At 53.2% G+C, this 17,085-nt stretch overlaps 1 protein-coding gene across 1 annotated transcript; it reads right to left on the bottom strand.

Moving 5' to 3' along the window:
* Window positions 1–5,849: 5,849 nt before the first annotated feature.
* Window positions 5,850–16,980, bottom strand: CEACAM20 (CEA cell adhesion molecule 20). The gene is given in 12 exon segments (XM_047079094.1): window positions 5,850–5,871; window positions 5,968–6,020; window positions 6,226–6,287; window positions 7,014–7,099; window positions 7,309–7,423; window positions 8,932–9,168; window positions 9,171–9,194; window positions 12,073–12,351; window positions 13,202–13,483; window positions 13,937–14,212; window positions 14,744–14,893; window positions 16,929–16,980. Coding segments are annotated over 12 exon segments (1,638 nt in total).
* Window positions 16,981–17,085: the final 105 nt, after the last annotated feature.

Below are 17,085 nucleotides of genomic sequence, written 5' to 3'. Positions count from 1 at the left end.
AGTGGAGTGGGGTGGGGTGGGGCAGGGTGGGGTGGGATGGGATGGGATGGGATGGGGTGGAGCAGAAGTGAATGGAATGGAATGGAGTGGGGTGGGGTGGGGTGGGATGGGATGGGATGGGATGGGTGGGGTGACGTAGAAGTGAATGGAATGGAATGGAGTGGGGTGGGGTGGGGTGGGATGGGATGGGATGGGATGGGTGGGGTGACGTAGAAGTGAATGGAGTGCGGTGGGGTGCGGTGGGATGGGATGGGATGGGATGGAATGGGTGGGGTGGAATTGAATGGAGTGGAGTAGACTGGGGGGGATGGGGTGGGGTGGGGTGGGGTGGGATGGGATGGGATGGGATTGAATGGAATGGGTGGGGTGGAATTGAATGGAGTGGAGTAGAGTGGGGTGGAGTGGGATGGGATGGGATGGAATGGGTGGGGTGGAATAGAAGTGAATGGAATGCAGTGGAGTAGGGTGGGGTGGGATGGGATGGGATGGGACAGAATGGAATGGGTGGGGTGGAACTGAATGGAGTGGAGTAGAGTGGGGTGGGGTGGGGTGGGGTGGGATGAGATGGGATGGGATGGAATGGAATGGAATGGGTGGGGTGGAATTGAATGGAGTGGAGTGGAGTAGGGTGGGGTGAGGCGCGGTGGGGTGGGGTGGGGCGGGATGGGATGGGATGGGATGGAATGGAATGGGTGGGGTGGAATTGAATGGAGTGGAGTGGAGTGGGGTGGGGTGAGGCGGGGTGGGGTGGGGTGGGGCGGGATGGGATGGGATGGAATGGAATGGGTGGGGTGGAATTGAATGGAGTGGAGTGGAGTGGGGTGGGGTGGGGTGGGGTGGGATTGGATGGGATGGGATGGGATGGGATGGGATGGGATGGGATGGGATGGGACAGAACGGAATGGGTGGGGTGGAATTGAATGGAGTGGAGTGGAGTGGGGTGGGGTGGGGTGGGGTGGGATGGGATGGGATGGGATGGGTGGGGTGGAACTGAATGGAGTAGAGTGGGGTGGGGTGGGATGGGATGGGATGGGATGGGACGGGATGGGACAGAATGGAATGGGTGGGGTGGAATTGAATGGAGTGGAGTAGAGTGGGGTGGGGTGGGATGGGATGGGATGGAATGGCAGGGGTGGAGTAGAAGTGAATGGAATGGAGTGGAGTGGGGTGGGGTGGGATGGGATGGGATGGGATGGGTGGGGTGGAGTAGAAGTGAATGTAATGGAGTAGAGTGGGGTGGGTGGGGTGGGATGGGTGGGGTGGAGTAGAATTGAATGGAATGGAATGGAGTGGGGTGGGGTGGGGTGGGATGGGATGGAATGGAATGGGTGTAGTGGAATTTAATGGAGTGGAGTGGGGTGAGGTGGGGTGGGATGGGTGGGGTGGAGTAGAATTGAATGGAGTGGAGTGGGGTGGGGTGGGGCAGGGTGGGGTGGGATGGGGTGGAGCAGAAGTGAATGGAATGGAATGGAGTGGGGTGGGGTGGGGTGGGATGGGATGGGATGGAATGGGTGGGGTGACGTAGAAGTGAATGGAATGGAGTGCGGTGGGGTGCGGTGGGATGGGATGGGATGGAATGGAATGGGTGGGGTGGAATTGAATGGAGTGGAGTAGAGTGGGGTGGAGTGGGATGGGATGGGATGGAATGGGTGGGGTGGAGTAGAAGTGAATGGAATGCAGTGGAGTAGGGTGGGGTGGGATGGGATGGGACAGAATGGAATGGGTGGGGTGGAACTGAATGGAGTGGAGTAGAGTGGGGTGGGGTGGGGTGGGGTGGGATGAGATGGGATGGGATGGAATGGAATGGGTGGGGTGGAATTGAATGGAGTGGAGTGGAGTGGGGTGGGGTGAGGCGGGGTGGGGTGGGGTGGGGTGGGGTGGGGCGGGATGGGATGGGATGGAATGGAATGGGTGGGGTGGAATTGAATGGAGTGGAGTGGGGTGGGGTGGGGTTGGGAGTAGAGTGGGGTGGGGTGAGTAGAGTTGGAGTAGAGTGCGGTGGGGTGAGGTGGCAATGGATGGGATGGGATGGGTGGGGTGGAGGAAAAGTGAATGGAATGGAGTAGAGTGGGGTGGGGTGGGGTGAGGTTGGATGGAAACTGGAATCAGGGAATGGAGTGGAATAAATGGCATAGCATCCAAAAAATGTAAATGAAGAAATGGAATAAATAGAAAAATCATAATAGAAAGGAATGCAGAGGAAAAGAGAATAACATAAACTGGCATGGAAAGGAGACTGACGACACAGAGTGCAGGATTAGAACTGAATGGACAAGAGTGGGAAGGGAAGGTATTTGAGGAAAGGAAAGGAATGGAGAACAAGTGACAAAAAAGCAATATGACAAAGGGTAATTGGGAGTTCAAGAATGGCAATGCAGGCACAAAACTGGAATGCTGCAGAATCTAGAATGAGGAAATGGAGTTAAATGGAGTTCATACGATGGTGTGGAGGGTAAGGAAATGGGAAGGAATGTTGGGAGAGGACTTGAAAGCACGAAGTCAAGTGGTTGGGAAAGTAACACGGGCGGCTGGAAGGGAGTGCCATGGAAAAGAATGACAGGAGCGGGTGGGAATAAAAAGAACAGAATGGGATCCAATGTGGAGGAATGGAAAAGGGATAAAAGAGGACAGAGGGAAAAAATTGGAAACAGTAACATGGATTTAATGGAAGAGGGAGGCATGGGGGGAAAGGAAATACAGGGAGAAGAAGGAAATAAGTGAAAAGAAAAGGAAATGAGTGGGAAAGTAGTGCTGTAGGATAAGAAGAAAGGGAATGCAGTGGAATGAACTGAAAGCCAGGCAAGGGTTAGTATCCAAGTCAGTTAAGCGTCCAACTCCGGCTCAGGTCATGATCTCACGGTTCATGGGTTCGAGGCCCACATCAGGCTCTGTGCTGACAGCTCAGAGCCTGGAGCCTGCTTCAGATTCTGTGTCTCCCTCTCTTTCTGTCCCTCCCCGACTTGCGCGCTCTCTCACTCTCTCAAAAATAAATAAAAACAATAAAAAATTTTTTTAAGTCTATAAAGAACTTACCAGACTCAACACCTGAAAAACAAATAATCCAGTGAAGAAATGGGCAGAAGACATGAATAGACATTTTTCCAAAGAAGACATCCAAATGGCTAACAGACACATGAAAACATGCTCAACCTCACTCATCATCAGGAAAATACAAATCAAAACCACAATGAGATACCAACTCACACTGGTCAGAGTGGCTAAAATTAACAACTCAGAAAACAACAGATGTTGTCAAGGATGAGGAGAAAGGGGATCCCTTTTACATGGTTGGTGGGAATGCAAACTGGTGCAGACGCTCTGGAAAGCAGTGTGAAGGTTCCTCAAAAAATTAAAAATAGAGCTACCCTAAAACTCAGCAATCGCATTACTAGGAATTTATCCAAAGGATACAGGAGTGCTGATTCATAGGGGCTCATGTATCCCAATGTTTACAGCAGCACTATCAACAATAGCCAAATTATGGAAAGAGCCCAAATGTCCATCAACTGATGAATGGACAAAGAAAACGTGGTATATTTGTACAATGGAATACTACTCAGCGATGAAAAAGAATGAAATCTTGTCATTTGCAACAACGTGGATGGAATTGAAGGGCATTAAGCTAAGTGAAATAAGTCAGTCAGAGAAAGACAGATATTGTATGTTTTTACTCACATGGGGAAGTTGAGAAACTGAACAGAAGACCATGGGGGAAGGGAAAGAAAAAAATAGTTATGAACAGAGAAAGAGGCAAACCATAAGAGACTTTTAAATACAGAGGGCACAAGGGGGTGGGGGAAATGGGTGATGGGCATTGAGGAGGGCACTTGTTGGGATAAGCACTGGGTGTTGGATGTAAGTGATGAATCACGGGAATCTACTCTCAAAGCCAAGGGCACACTGTATGTTAGCTAACTTGACAATTAATTAATTAATTAAAATTTAAAAACTAAAATGTTTAAATTCATAAAAAAAAAAACCAGAGCTGAGTGTACACAGGGATACTGAACAGGAAGGAATGGGATGATGGAAGCCAGAATGCATAGAATGGATTACATGTATGAATGGGGAAGAGCAGGAATGACATGGGATGAGAAGGAAAAGAATGGAAGTGAGCCCAAGGGATGGGACGGAAGTGGGGTGGACAGGAATAGAGTAGAAGGTAGCAGAACGTGGAAGAAAGGAATCAAGTGGAATTAGAAGGGAAAAGTGAACAAAACGTAACAGAAAGTGGGAAAGAATGGGAGGGAAAGAAGATGAGGGCGAGATGGAAAGGGGCACAATGGGATCACACAGTGGAGTGGGATGGAATCCACAGAGCGCGATGGGGTTCAGTGAGTGGCAAGAGAGGAAAAGGAATGGAATCGAATGAGTAAGAGAAACAGAAGGAATTTTACGGAAAGAATCAAGGGGCGCCTGGGGGGCTCGATCAACTCTTGATTTCAGCTCAGGTCATGATCTCACGGTTCGTGAGACTGAGCCCCGCATCGGGCTCTGCGTGGCCTGCCGCTCTCTCAGTAAACAAATAAATGGATAGAAAAGAAACACGCGGTGTCGGAGTGTCCCCAGTACTGACCGCGTCTTGTTCACATCTGCACGATGACCTCCCCGGGGGGGCTTACGTGTTCCGTGCACCTGGCATTCCGTGTGGCTGTTTAGATAACTCGTAGAGATGACATAGTTTCTTCCCCACCCCCACGCCTCCTGGCACACAGGTGCACAGGTGGCAGCAAGAGGTCTGTTAAGCCTTAGACCCTTTGACTTCACTCTATAAAATCCGTGGATGAAGATCGGGACTTTTTGGAGAACTGCTGTGCAGGTGCCTGGATTATCACCCACCCAATCTCCCCTTCTCAGTAGGTTACTCTGAATGAAAATCTGTGTAAACCGTATGGAGTCACCTGCTTTGTTTTCTGGTCTCAGAGTGCCTCCTCAGTTTGGGGATACATTCCTGCCCCCTCTCCGCCTTCTAACAGGTGGCGTGAAAACAAATGTGGCAGAAACATGGAATGGAGTAAGATCAAGTCGACCGGAAAAGAAGAGAATGAAGTGAACTAGAACATGATAGGATGGAAATGGGTGGGATGGAACTGAAAAACGATTAAGGGAAAATTCTCTTGATAGTTTATCCCACAGACATCCCATCAAGGAGGAAGCGGCAGATTGGTGACAGCTCTTGACCTATGCAAAGATTCAGGGTGGCATAAAAGTACCTCATAGTGTGATTCTGCGTTTCCTTTCGGTAGAGTGGGGACCAACGGATCCAATGTAACTTCGGGCGATGGTTTCCTGGGGCCATGAGAATCGTTCCCGGGGGTTACTGATGGGGGCTCCTTCTGTGAGTGAATGGAGAGATCAGTTAGGGACCACGGGCACAGACTGCCTTAAAATCACGGTGTCTACAAAGCGTCAACTTGCATTCTTCAGTGACCCAAGAGAGGAACAGGTTTCACCAGGATCTTACAAAGAATCAGAAGTGAATGGAAGTTTAGGACCCAAGGCCCTGCCCCTGATCCAGAACTCTGTCTTTCCACCTGGCTACCTCTGCAACCTGTACTCCAAGATTTCCTTTGCACCCCAGCATGTGCCTGGCTGGTGCCACCTCATTTGCAATACAATTCAGAGCCCGGAGGTGAAAGGAACACAGGAGGGGCCAGAGACCTGGAATCTGACCCAGCTGCCGCTAAAGCCTTGGGCTACTTTCTCCCCATCCCGGCCCTGCAGTGCACAATTACTATTTACACAGGATGGTTTCTCAGACTTGTCAAATACAAAGTTCTCAGATTGTATTCCCTCTGCAGATTTTTCATATCAAGCCCAGCAGGGCCAACATACCTCATAAAACTGCTCTAGGGGAGCTGGTGGCAGCATCTAGGGGAAAAGAAAGTGGTGAAGAGGTCATGGGGCTTGGGATGGGGACCGCCCCCAGAAATTCCCAGAAACAGCTTTGGCCTCGGAGGCATTTACATCCCTCCTGACTCCCAGAGGAGCTCAAAGCTGCACATTGTCATGTTGAAGAGCTAGAAGACAAAGGGGAAGAGAGTCAGGGAGGATCTTGGGATCCCCAGAGGAGGAGATGCAGAGACCCAAGCTAGCACTGGGTATCCTCAAGAGAACGTGCCTCACTCCCCAACCCAAGAGGTGGGACTGACACAGCCCTACTGGGCTGGGGATGAGCCAGGTAGTCAGGGGAGCAGGGAGGGGGACCTCTGGAGCATTGCTCACCTTTCTGACTCCAACCTGTCCTTGAGGTTTGGGTAAATTGGCATACGTGGGGCTCAGCCAATCTAGAGAAAGGGAATACCAGCCCAGGGCTGGAATTAGGAAGAGATGTGGGGGAAGGGGCTGTTTTCCTAGGTCACTCCCATCCCCAGAAAGGTGGTGCAAGAAACCTTCCTTCCTTTCTTCCCAGGACTACCTACCCATCACATCTTTGGTGAGCTTGACCTGGAAAAGTCCTGGAAATCTAGCTCTGGGTTAGAGTAGACCGTTTGATGAGATGGAATAAGGACAGAAATCTAAGACCTAGCCCTAACTGTGCCAGGGGGTCCTCTGTAGCACGGGTTTATCCTTTATCCTTCCTGGACATGAATCTCCTTTCTGTAAAACCGAGCTGAACTAGACAGCGTCTAGGACTTCCACCCCATGGGGCCCATCCTTCCAGAATCCTAGGCCGGAGATGTCAAAGATGTTTCGTTTTGCCTCTGGTCAGCTCCCACCCACCAGTAGAGGGCGTGGGAAGCACGGTGCTGAGGTGGACTGCGAGGCTGGCTCTGGGTTCAGCAAATCCATCAGCAGAGTTTTCCAAGAGTGAGGAAGGAGACGATGGCAACTAACGCCCCATTTTTGCTGTGGTTGGTGGAACAGACATACCTGCTCAGAGTTCTTGGCTCCAATCTCATGCGTGATCGTCACACTAGTGGCAAAGCTGGGAGCAGAGGCCCCGGCTCCCAATACTAGCTTCTTTCCCAGCCCCCACTGCTGCTCCGGGCATCAGCCATGAAGTCACTTACTGGAACAGGACTCTGCATGGGGCTCCTCCTCGGAGGTGGGTGTTGCTGCCTCCTGGATGGAGTCCTCTGCTTTTTCCCTTGAGAACCTGAAACCCCAAATCCCTCATTCTCGTGTGCCTCCAGTCCTTGCCATCTTCACAGGCCCTACCCATATCCCACGTCCATTCTTGGGCAATGTCCCAAACCCCCCCGAGTTCCCCAGTTGCTACAGACACAGCTCAGCACCACGGTCAGCCACACTTCTGCCAGGCAGGCCCCCTGCAGGCCACACCTCCTACCCCATTCCCAGCTTTACCGTCTGGCATTTCTGATGCAGAGGAAACAGCCCAGCCCTGCGGACAGGGCAATGAGAGCCAGGATCCCGACAGCAATGCCACCAATGGCTCCTGCAGACAGGGATGACTGGGGACCTGGGCAAGGAGAAAGAATCAGGACACTGCTCTTAAGAAGGAAGGGGCTCTGCTCTGGAGGCACAGGAGGGGGGCTTCCAGGATGCGACGGGGGTTCTTGGTTTCATTCTCCGAGCTTTCGTTTCTTCCTGTGCCAAATGAGCATGGCCATTCATAACCCTATAGGCTTCTGCCGGGATCAAGTGAGATCCCACTTGGAAGAACCAGGGCCATGCCTGACACAGAGTAAGCACTTGGTGAAAGGCGAAGATACGATCCGGTGATGATGATACCTGACGCTGCCTTCCCCCAGGCTCTAAGCTCCGAGAGCCCTTCATACGTGATCTCGTTCAAACCCTACAACATCCCCATGACCATCAACCGGACTCCCTGCTTCCTCCTCTGAGCCTCTGTTTCTCCATTCATCAAGAGGTCTTGGGGACACCTGGGTGGCTCAGTCGGCTAAGCGTCCGACTTCGGCTCAGGTCATGATCTCACAGCTCGTGGGTTCGAGCCCCACGTCGGGCTCCGTGCTGACAGCTCGGAGCCTGGGGCCTGCTTCGGATTCTGCGTCTCCCTCTCTCTCTGCCTCTCCCCTACTCATGCTCTCTCTCTCAAAAATTAAATAAGCATTTAAAAAATAGAAAAAAAAAAGGTCTTAACAAGACCAGAGGGTTGTTCTGAAGATTACATATGGTAGTTTGGGAAGGTACACCGGGTCCTCTGCTCAGCGACGACTAAAAACGTCGCTCCTGGCTTCAGGCCCTAGGACAGGGCTCAGTCTCTCCTACCCAACAGAGATGCCAGCAGGCCCACCTCGGAGCCGGCTGGCTGGGGAGCTACCCAAGAAGTGTTTGCTGATACGGTATATGGAAAGGCTTGTTTCAAGCATGTGGTACAGGCTCAGCAAAGAATAATTCTATTTGTTTAATAAACACAATATGCCAGGCACTGCCATAAACACTTTACGAATGTCGGTTCATTTTCAACAACCCTAGGATATAAGCGCGGTTATTATGTCTGTGTTACCTACAAGTAATCAGAGGACCAGAGATGTTAAGCAACACGCCCAGGGTCACACAGCTATCAAGCACCAGAGCTGGGATCGGAACCCTGGCTAAGAGCCACACCGTGTTGTCCCCTCGAGAACTCAAGACAGAAATACAGGGACCCGCTGCCAGTCACACCCAGTTGTGATTCATGTGATTCCTATCATTAATAGAATTCCTACCTCACTCCTCCACCCAGGGGCTGTCTCCCGACTCACTGTACTGCTAAACAACTCTGGAAGGGAAGGCATCACAGCCCCCGTTTACAGGTAAGGAAACTGAGGCTCAGAGCAGCCTGCAAGGGTTTCCCGGGGGGGGCGCACGGCTAGGAAGCAGAGGTTCTAGGCTGGGATCGAACAGCTCCACACTGGGAACCTGCCCACGCAGCACACTCCCTGCCACGCGAGAAGCCCACATAGCTTCGGCCGGCATCAGGAAAAGCTACCTGGACCCCAGGGGAAGGGGCGCTGGGGGACTCACCTACCACTCTGACCCGGACCGAGGCAGAGCGGGCCATCTGGGTCAGCGGGTTGGAGGCCGTGCAGCCGTAGATCCCCTGGTGCTCCCAGGTCAGGGCCCAGATGATCAGCACCTGCCCCGCATGCACAGCGGTGGACTGCTCAAGGGTCCAGTGAAACTCAGCGCCCGGCTGGGACTCCGCCCGGCACCGCAGGGTCAGGCTGGAGTTGAGCTCGGCCTCCACGGCGCAGACCCGCTGGTGATGTCCACTCGGTCAGGGCCGTCTGTGTGCAAAGCCAAACATCACGCCTCCACCCTCCACCGGTGAGTTTTCCTGTCCTGCTGCCGTGTCCCACAAGCATGATCCCTAAACTTCCAGAACCGTCACCGTTCTGAGGGACTTTCTAACCGAACAGCAAATAGCCCCGTTGCAATATTTGAATTTACACCCGTGTATCCCCAAAGGTAGAGAGAGATGCTTGTGGCTTTGCCCCGTGAAGCCAGAAGGAGAGCCTGGGACAGGTGCCTGGTACGGGAAGGGAAGGAAAGGAAAGGAAACGAAGGGAAAGGGAAGGAAACAAACGCAATGGCTGTTGAATTTCTCACGCAAACTGAGAGCTGAGTCTTTGTCTTCTTTAAACGACAGCCTACGGGCCGGGCCACCCGGGTGCCCTGAGTCTTTACCTTATTTACATTAATGTGACAGGTGCCTGGGTGTGGCCCAGTCGGTTAAGCGGTTGAGAGTCTGACTTCTACTCAGGTCATGGTCTCACGGTCTGTGGGTTCGAGGCCTGCGTGGGGCTCTGTTGTGCCGACGGCTCAGCCTAGATCCTGCTTCAGATTCCGTGCCTTCCTCTCTCTCTCTCTCCCTCTCTCTTGCTCTCGCTCTCGCTCTCGCTCTGCCCCTCCCCCCCTCATCTCTTTCTCTCTTTCAAAAATAAAATGACGTAAAAAAATTTTTTTAAATAAATTAATGATGAACCACTGGAAGGAAGGATGCAAAGAGTTTTGAGTTGTTACCCTCCTAGAAAAAAGGACAATCCTGCCCTCACCCCCACCCAGGAATCCTTTGATATCCCCCCCCCCATCTGAACCGCCTGGCTACCAGGATCCCTCACGGTCTTCCAATCCTGGCATCAGATCCTCCCCAAGGCAACCAAGGGGACTTCCTAAGTGCAAATTTGACACTATCCCTCCCCCACTCAGAACCCTCCATGGCTCCCCAGTGTCCTTAGGGCAAAGGCCATGGCTGAGGGGCTCGTTCACAATCTCGCCCTTGCAGACCCCTCCAGCCCCACCGCCCACCTCTCCACACCTTCCACTCCCGATCCAGAAATAACATCCTGCTTGCATCTTCCACCTCTCTCCTGTTCCGTCTTGCCTCAGAGCCTTCGCACATTCTCTTCCTTCTCTGGAATGCTCTTCCCGGAGCCTGCTCTTCCTAGACAACTTGCCCGTCCTTTGGATCCCATGGTAGACACATCTCACCACGAGCCTTCCCACACGACCCCCCCTCCCCCGCCAGACTCTGGGGGCTTCCCTCGGGTTCCCCAAACACCGTCGCCCCACGGCGGCACTTTGCACGCTGTATTTTCTTTGCCTGACGATCGACCTCCCCATCCCAAGCAGGCTGTGAGCTCGAGAGGTCACTGTCGTCACTTATCAAGCACCCGACATGTTGCTCGGCGGAGAGGGAGAACAAAATAGCAATTTGGGGTTTCGTGACGGCGGCGGGAAGGGAAGAAGACGACAGCAGTGTGTGACCTCTGCCCCCCGCCGTGTCCCCCATTACTTAGCACAAATAAACGTGGACCCTACTTCCTCTCCCTGCAGGAACTTCTTCTCCACCTCAGCTCAGGGCTGCTACACCATGCGAGTAGCTCAGGCAAAAAAAACCCGCGGGGTCAGGCCCTTTGTCTTTTCACTCAGTGCCGACAGCGGCAAATCCCCGTGAGTTCGATATTCAAAATGCATCCACGGTCGCACCGCTTCTCACCCCCACAGCTGCCCCCTGGCCCAGGTCCGTCACCTCCTGACGGACAGCCGTGGCCACCGGGAGGAGGCGCCTCGCAGGCTTCCGACGGCAGGGGTTTCAGTAACGGAGGGCCCAACCTCTGTGCCCTGGAATCCACTGCCGGCCCTCCCCACGGGCTGCCCCCCTACTTATACCTGGGTGTGTTGGGGAAACTGAGGCAGACCCCTTCCTGGGAGACATGGGACTCTCCCTACCGCCTTGACAATGTTCCTTAGGCTGCACGGTGGTCTCTGTACTTCTACCCAACCCTCTCTACCCCACCCCTGCCCTCCCCTCCTCTGCTTGCTCAGGGTCAAACACCTCACTCACTGGCTCCCCCAGCCCTCACAGCTCCCTCCCTTCTTTTGTGCACAGGAGCACTCATCCTACCAAAATCCTCGCCCGTGTCACCCCTTTAGTCCTACCCTGGGGTCTGCCTCTCCAAGGACCCGAACTTTCTAAACCTCCTCCTCCCCCGCTTCACCCCCGCCCCCCATAGACAAGGGCCTAGGACACTCTGGGAAAACCTAAGTCTAATCCTCTCCTCCCTCCACTCAGAGCCTTCTGTGGCTCCCAGTGTCCTCACCACGGCTCACGGGGCCCTGCATGATCTGCCCCCAGCCCTACAACCTCCTGACCTCTTCCATGCCATCCGCCCCAGTTCACCTGTCTGGTCGCCTTGGCCTGCTCGGGTTCCTCTGCCCACTTGTCACCACCCACCTCGCACGCTGCTCCCTCCGCCCGGTGCTCTCTTCCCTTAGCTGCCCACAAGCTTCTGCAGGAATGCCACCTCCTCAGGGAAGCCTGCCCTGACTACCCCAGCTAAGACTGCAAGGCCTTCCCCTCCCGGCCTTCCCTGCCCCTCTCGCTGCCTCCTGGTTCTCCTTAGCCCCACAGCGGTGACACAACACATCTGTCCCCTGCTTAGCTGTTTAAGGTTTGTCTCCCCACTAGAATAGAAGCCCCACCAGGGCTGGTGCTGCGTCCTGTCGGGTGCCGAGACAGGGCTGGCACACAGCAGGTATTCGGTGATTGTGGAATAAACGGCTAGAAGGAAGAACGGAAAGGGAGGGAGGGAAGGAGGGAGGGAAGGAGGGAGGAAGGGAAGGAGGGAGGGAGGAAGACAAGGCCCAGCCCGGGTGACTCACAGCTCATGGCGAGCCTGAAGGGCTCGCTTCGTGCCCGGCTGCCCCAGTTCCAGACCTCACACTCATAGGGCCCTGTGTCGTCCCGCCGGAGGCCATAGATGACCAGGCTCCTGTTGTCAGCCGACAGCACCAGGTGATCGCTGGGCAGGAGAGCCTGGCCCCTCAGGAGCCACAGGACTCCAGCCCCCTCATGGGGGGTCTGGCAGGTCAGGGCCACGGAGCTGGCATTTTCCACGAGATTCAGGCTTGGGGGCACAATGTGAGGCTTGGTCAGCGTTTCTGGAAACACAAAGAGACACGGGTAGGGGTCAGGGACCCCTTCCCTAGTCTCCTGCCCAGGCAGGGGGCCCTTGGGGACTTTCCAGGGATACATGTGTACGTCTTGTGTGTGTGTGTGTGTGTGTGTGTGTGTGTGACTGCGTGATACGGGTGCTGCGGGTGTCGTGTAACAATCGCGAGGATGTGACGGGTTTTGTATGTTTGGTGAGGGTGTGGTCTATGGACGCGTCTCGTGCGTATGTCTGTGTCTGCTGTATGCGTGTGTCGTATTTGTTGTGTGACTGTGAGGCATTGTGAGTTTGTATCGTGTACGTGGGCCTTCTGCATGTGAATGTACGTGGCGTGTGTCATTGTGTGGTGTGGACACGCTTTGTGTATGGCTGTCGTGTGTGCCTGTAGCTACGGAGTATGTATATCGTGTGTCAGCTGTGTGCACGTCGTATGTTTCGTGTGTAGGTTATACGTTGGTTGCACTGTGTTATGGGTATCGTGTGTAAATTGTGTGTATCGTGCACAGCTGTGCATATGTGGTTGTTATTTACGCATGTGAGACTCTGTGTGTGTGAGATGTGTGAATATTGTGTGTTTGTATGGACAGAGAATCAACGCCCGCCCCTCCCCGCCAACTTTCAGAGAGAATCAAATAATGGACAACCCACAGACAGCCAACGAGGTCTTGGGGAGGACGCGTCAAGCCAGGAGCCAGGACCTTCCCTGTGGCCAGAGCCCTATGCTGCCACCAGCCACACGAGAAATCCCCACTCCTCTGGGTCCTTCTCAGCCTCCAGGATACTGGTATAGCCCTGATTCTCAGAGGAACAAAGGAGAGGAACAGGAAGAAGAAGCTCACCAAGGACTCGAACTGTAAGAGCGCCCAGGCGAAGCAGGTGGGTAGCACCGTTGGATACCAAGCACCTGTACGTGCCTTCATGTTCCCGGGACACAGCTTGGATGGTGAACGAACTCATGGTGGGAGGTGGGATGGAGTCATAGGGGAGAAACCAGGTATAGGCAGGGGGAGGATGAGACTGTGTTTCCACGGAGAAGGTCACAGTGGAGCCCTCTATCACTTCAACCACCTCCCCTCTGGGTACGCCAGACTCCAACTTGATTTCAAAGGGGTCAGGACCATCTGGAAGGACAAGAACAATCATAGCAGCAACAACAGCTCAGCAATGGCTTTCTGAGAAAGACAGAGCTCAGGGGTCAATAAATATTAATATTTCTCTTCTCCCCCACCCAAGCTCTGGATCAATTACAAAGGAGATACAGGAACCCAGTGGAAATTAAATGTCAGCCTTATCCCTGGGTAAAGCAGGATTGTAAGACGTGTCTAAATGCTCTTTCCTTGCCCCTACCCAGACAAGCTTTTGTAGCACACATCTGAAGGTTAAAGAACTTAGTTTTAGATATGTTAACTTGGAAGTTTCCAGTAGAACCAAGTAGAGACATCAAATGGTTATACCTCTGGAGTCCAAGGGTAGACGAGTCCACATTTGGATGGTATCTGAAGCAGTGAGACTGAATGAGATCACCAAGGAAGGGGGTGTCGATGAGGGGCTGGGGAGAATGGAAAGGGACTTACAGTTCACAGTCAGGAAGGTGGGAGCACTGCTCCGGACCTGGTGGAAAGCCTGGGCTTCACATTTGTAAGTCCCAGAGTCTTCCCGCTGTACAGTGAGGATGGTGAGGGTCTTGCCATCTGTGGACAGCTGCATGCGCTCATGGAACACCAGGGGGAGATCGTTGAAGACCCAGTGGATGGTAACGTCAGCATCCTGGGTGCTACAGCAGAAGGTCAGGTTTTCCCTCTGTTCCGTGGCAGCGTCCTGGCTGATTGCAATGGTGGGTCTGGCCAGCAGTTCTGTGCAGGAAGAGAAAGAGGGAGGCAGGAGCAGAGACACAGAGGAGGGCCGAGCAAAATGTAGCCACAGAGGGACCCAGAGAGACAAGGGTGGTTCGGAATTGCCTCAAGACACATGAGCTCAATGCCTGGGCTCAAATGCTAGATCCACTGCTCATTTGGAGTGTGATTGTGGACAACCTACTTCCAATCTAAGCCTCATTAAATGGGATCGTACAGATAAAGCAGAAGGATCTGGGGTTTGACAATGGGTCAATTAACATCAGCTGTAAGGAGAATCAGGCTGGAAACGGATGCCAGCCAGATCCCACTACCCACGTCTTAGCCAACCTTTCCCACCCCCAGCCACGACAGCTACAATCCACCCCTTTACCCCATCCCCCAAATCAGCTGATCTGACAGGTTGTTGCCAGACCCTGGCTGGCCAATCAGATTTGTTCTATTAGGACTTTGGGCGTGGAATCTCGATGGGTGTTTTAGGTATGAAGGCAGGGATCAGAATGAGAGCCTTGTTTTCTGTGCTCGCATCTCTGAATCTACGATGAGTCTGGGGTCCCCGGGGGGGGGTCCCTAACATAGACAGAACGACATCCTTCTCACTTTGGATGGTGGTAAGTGGGTTGGCATCAAAGGTGAGCTGGACGGCAGCTGGCAAACTCCACATGGTCAAAAGTGAGGCTGGTGGGAAAGAGAGAAGAAGCATTCAGGGAGGGAGAGGTGGGTTGGCAGTATCCAGTTATGGTCGTCATAAATGGAGGGAGGTCAGGGTCATGGACATGACACTTCATCCCTAGAGGCTTGACTCCTCTCCACTACTTATTGACCATGTGACTTGTGGCATGAGTTTAATCTTCTCGAGACTCAATTTGTCCAGCTGCACAATGGGCATCCTATCACCTGCATCCTAAGGTTGTCGTGAAGTGGTAATGAACACTGGTAACCTTTAATTCGGCCCCCTGAGGGTCACTGTGCTCTTTCCGACGATGCTCATCCTGACGGAGGGACGTGACCAGTCTCCTCATTCCACACTCCAGAAGGAAAGAGATGCTCGGGGAGGTGGAGTCACTTTCCAAGACCGTTATAGTGAGCGGCAGAAGACAAGACTGAACGTGGCCTGCCAGGCCCTAAACTGTGTTCTCAACACCGCGTGACTCCTGTCAGCCCAGGGATGGGCACAGAGCCTATCCCCTCACAAACCGGAACCTCTATTACCTCTGATGGGGGAAACTAACCTCTGGTACTCTTGCCCTCAGGGAGAGATTTCCCTAACAAGGGGAGGCAAGGGGAACCAGGAGTTGTCAGATTTCCATTTGGCCATTCGACACAGTTTCAAGACTGGAAGAGACTGTGGGGATGAGTGGGGACCCCCTCCCCCACCCCAGCAGCCACGCTTAGGTACAGCTGACCTTGACGTCCCACGCCCCACCCCTCTCATCTGCCCAATCAACAGAGGCTGGCAGCCATGTTTCTCTCCAGCCCTCAATGGACCCCAGTGTGGCTCGGGCACGGCCCCATTCCCTGCTGAGTCAGCGGTGAAGGGCGTGAGCTCTTAGGATATCTGGAAGCAAATACGGATTCTGATGGGTCCTGGCTCCACGATCACGGGCACGGGGCTCTCTTTGCGAGCCCCAGTTTCTCCAACAGCAAAATGGGGAGGATAGAACCTAGCCCGTCGGGTTGTTGTGGGGTTCGATATCAGATGTCACGTGCCTAAAACGGTTCATAGGAAGTGTTCAGTCACTATTATTATTATTTCCTAAGTTTGCATTTTCTGCCTGTGGACCCAGAGCCTGACTGCCTTCCCTTGAATCCCAGCTTTGCCATTGCTTTGTTTGGCGAGTGATGTCCTCCGAGTCTCAGTTTCCCCATCTGTAAAATGGAGTAATAATAGTTCCCACTTCATAGAACTGTCATAAAAGAAATCCTGAGAGTGCAGTCATCGACGGTGGGCCTCATCATACCCATTTGAGATCAACCTCCCTCTGCAGACAGCCTTTACCTGGCCCCTTCCCTCCTGCCTCCTCCCTACAGGGTCTTGCCTTCTGCGCACAGGGGGGAAGCAAACTTTGCAGAGAAGCTGGTGACTCTCAGCCCCTCATGGGACCCCGGAGCCCCTTGCAGCCTGCCAGTGTCAGCCAGAGGGAAGAGCCGGCCTCAGGGCCACACGGCAAAGCCGGGCTGAGTTTTGCACACCACCCGTTGAAAAGTCATTTCTTTGCCTCCAAAATGCTTATCAAAACATTCTAGCTCAGAGACCCTTTAAGCATAAATTTCATATCCGTCCCCTGGTGTGACCTGTCTGTCCGCTGTGTTCCTACCTCTCTTTTGCTGGGTCTCTCTCTCCACGACTCCCCAAGTCTATTTCTCTGTGTGTTTGTACACTTTCCTTCCTGTCTCTTTGTCCTCTGTCTCCCTCTCTCCTATCTGTCCCTCCCTGTTTTCCCCTCTGCTACAGTTTCTACTGTTATTTTCACTCTTTGCCTCTCTGTCCTTCTATTTCTCTCTGGGTCTCTGGTCCTGTGGTCCCAACTCCATTCCTTTCTGTATGTATGTCATTATCTCTGGTGTCTCTCTACATTTGTCAATCTCTTTCGTATTTATTTCTGTGTGCCTATTTCTCTTTGTATCTTTTTTGTACACACACACACACACACACACACACACACACGCACGCACCAGCCCCATCCACATCTGAATGGAACAGTACACTCACCTATAAGCAGGATTTCTGCCCAGTGGTGGCCCCATAAGTCAGCGAGTCCCATGGGTTCTGGCACCTGATCGACGTGCCCCAACTTGCACACACAGACACCGTCTTCACTCCAGCTCCCCCCTCCAGCTCCCTCTTCCTCCCCCTCTGCCCTGCTGCA

This window comes from Lynx rufus, unplaced genomic scaffold (genome assembly GCF_022079265.1).
Source record: "Lynx rufus isolate CCGP_SWC_20201006 ecotype Redwood Valley unplaced genomic scaffold, mLynRuf1.p SCAF_16, whole genome shotgun sequence".
NCBI lineage: Eukaryota > Metazoa > Chordata > Mammalia > Carnivora > Felidae > Lynx > Lynx rufus.
The sequence above is the reverse complement of the archived record's forward strand: the minus strand, read 5'-3'. Positions and strand labels throughout refer to the sequence as shown.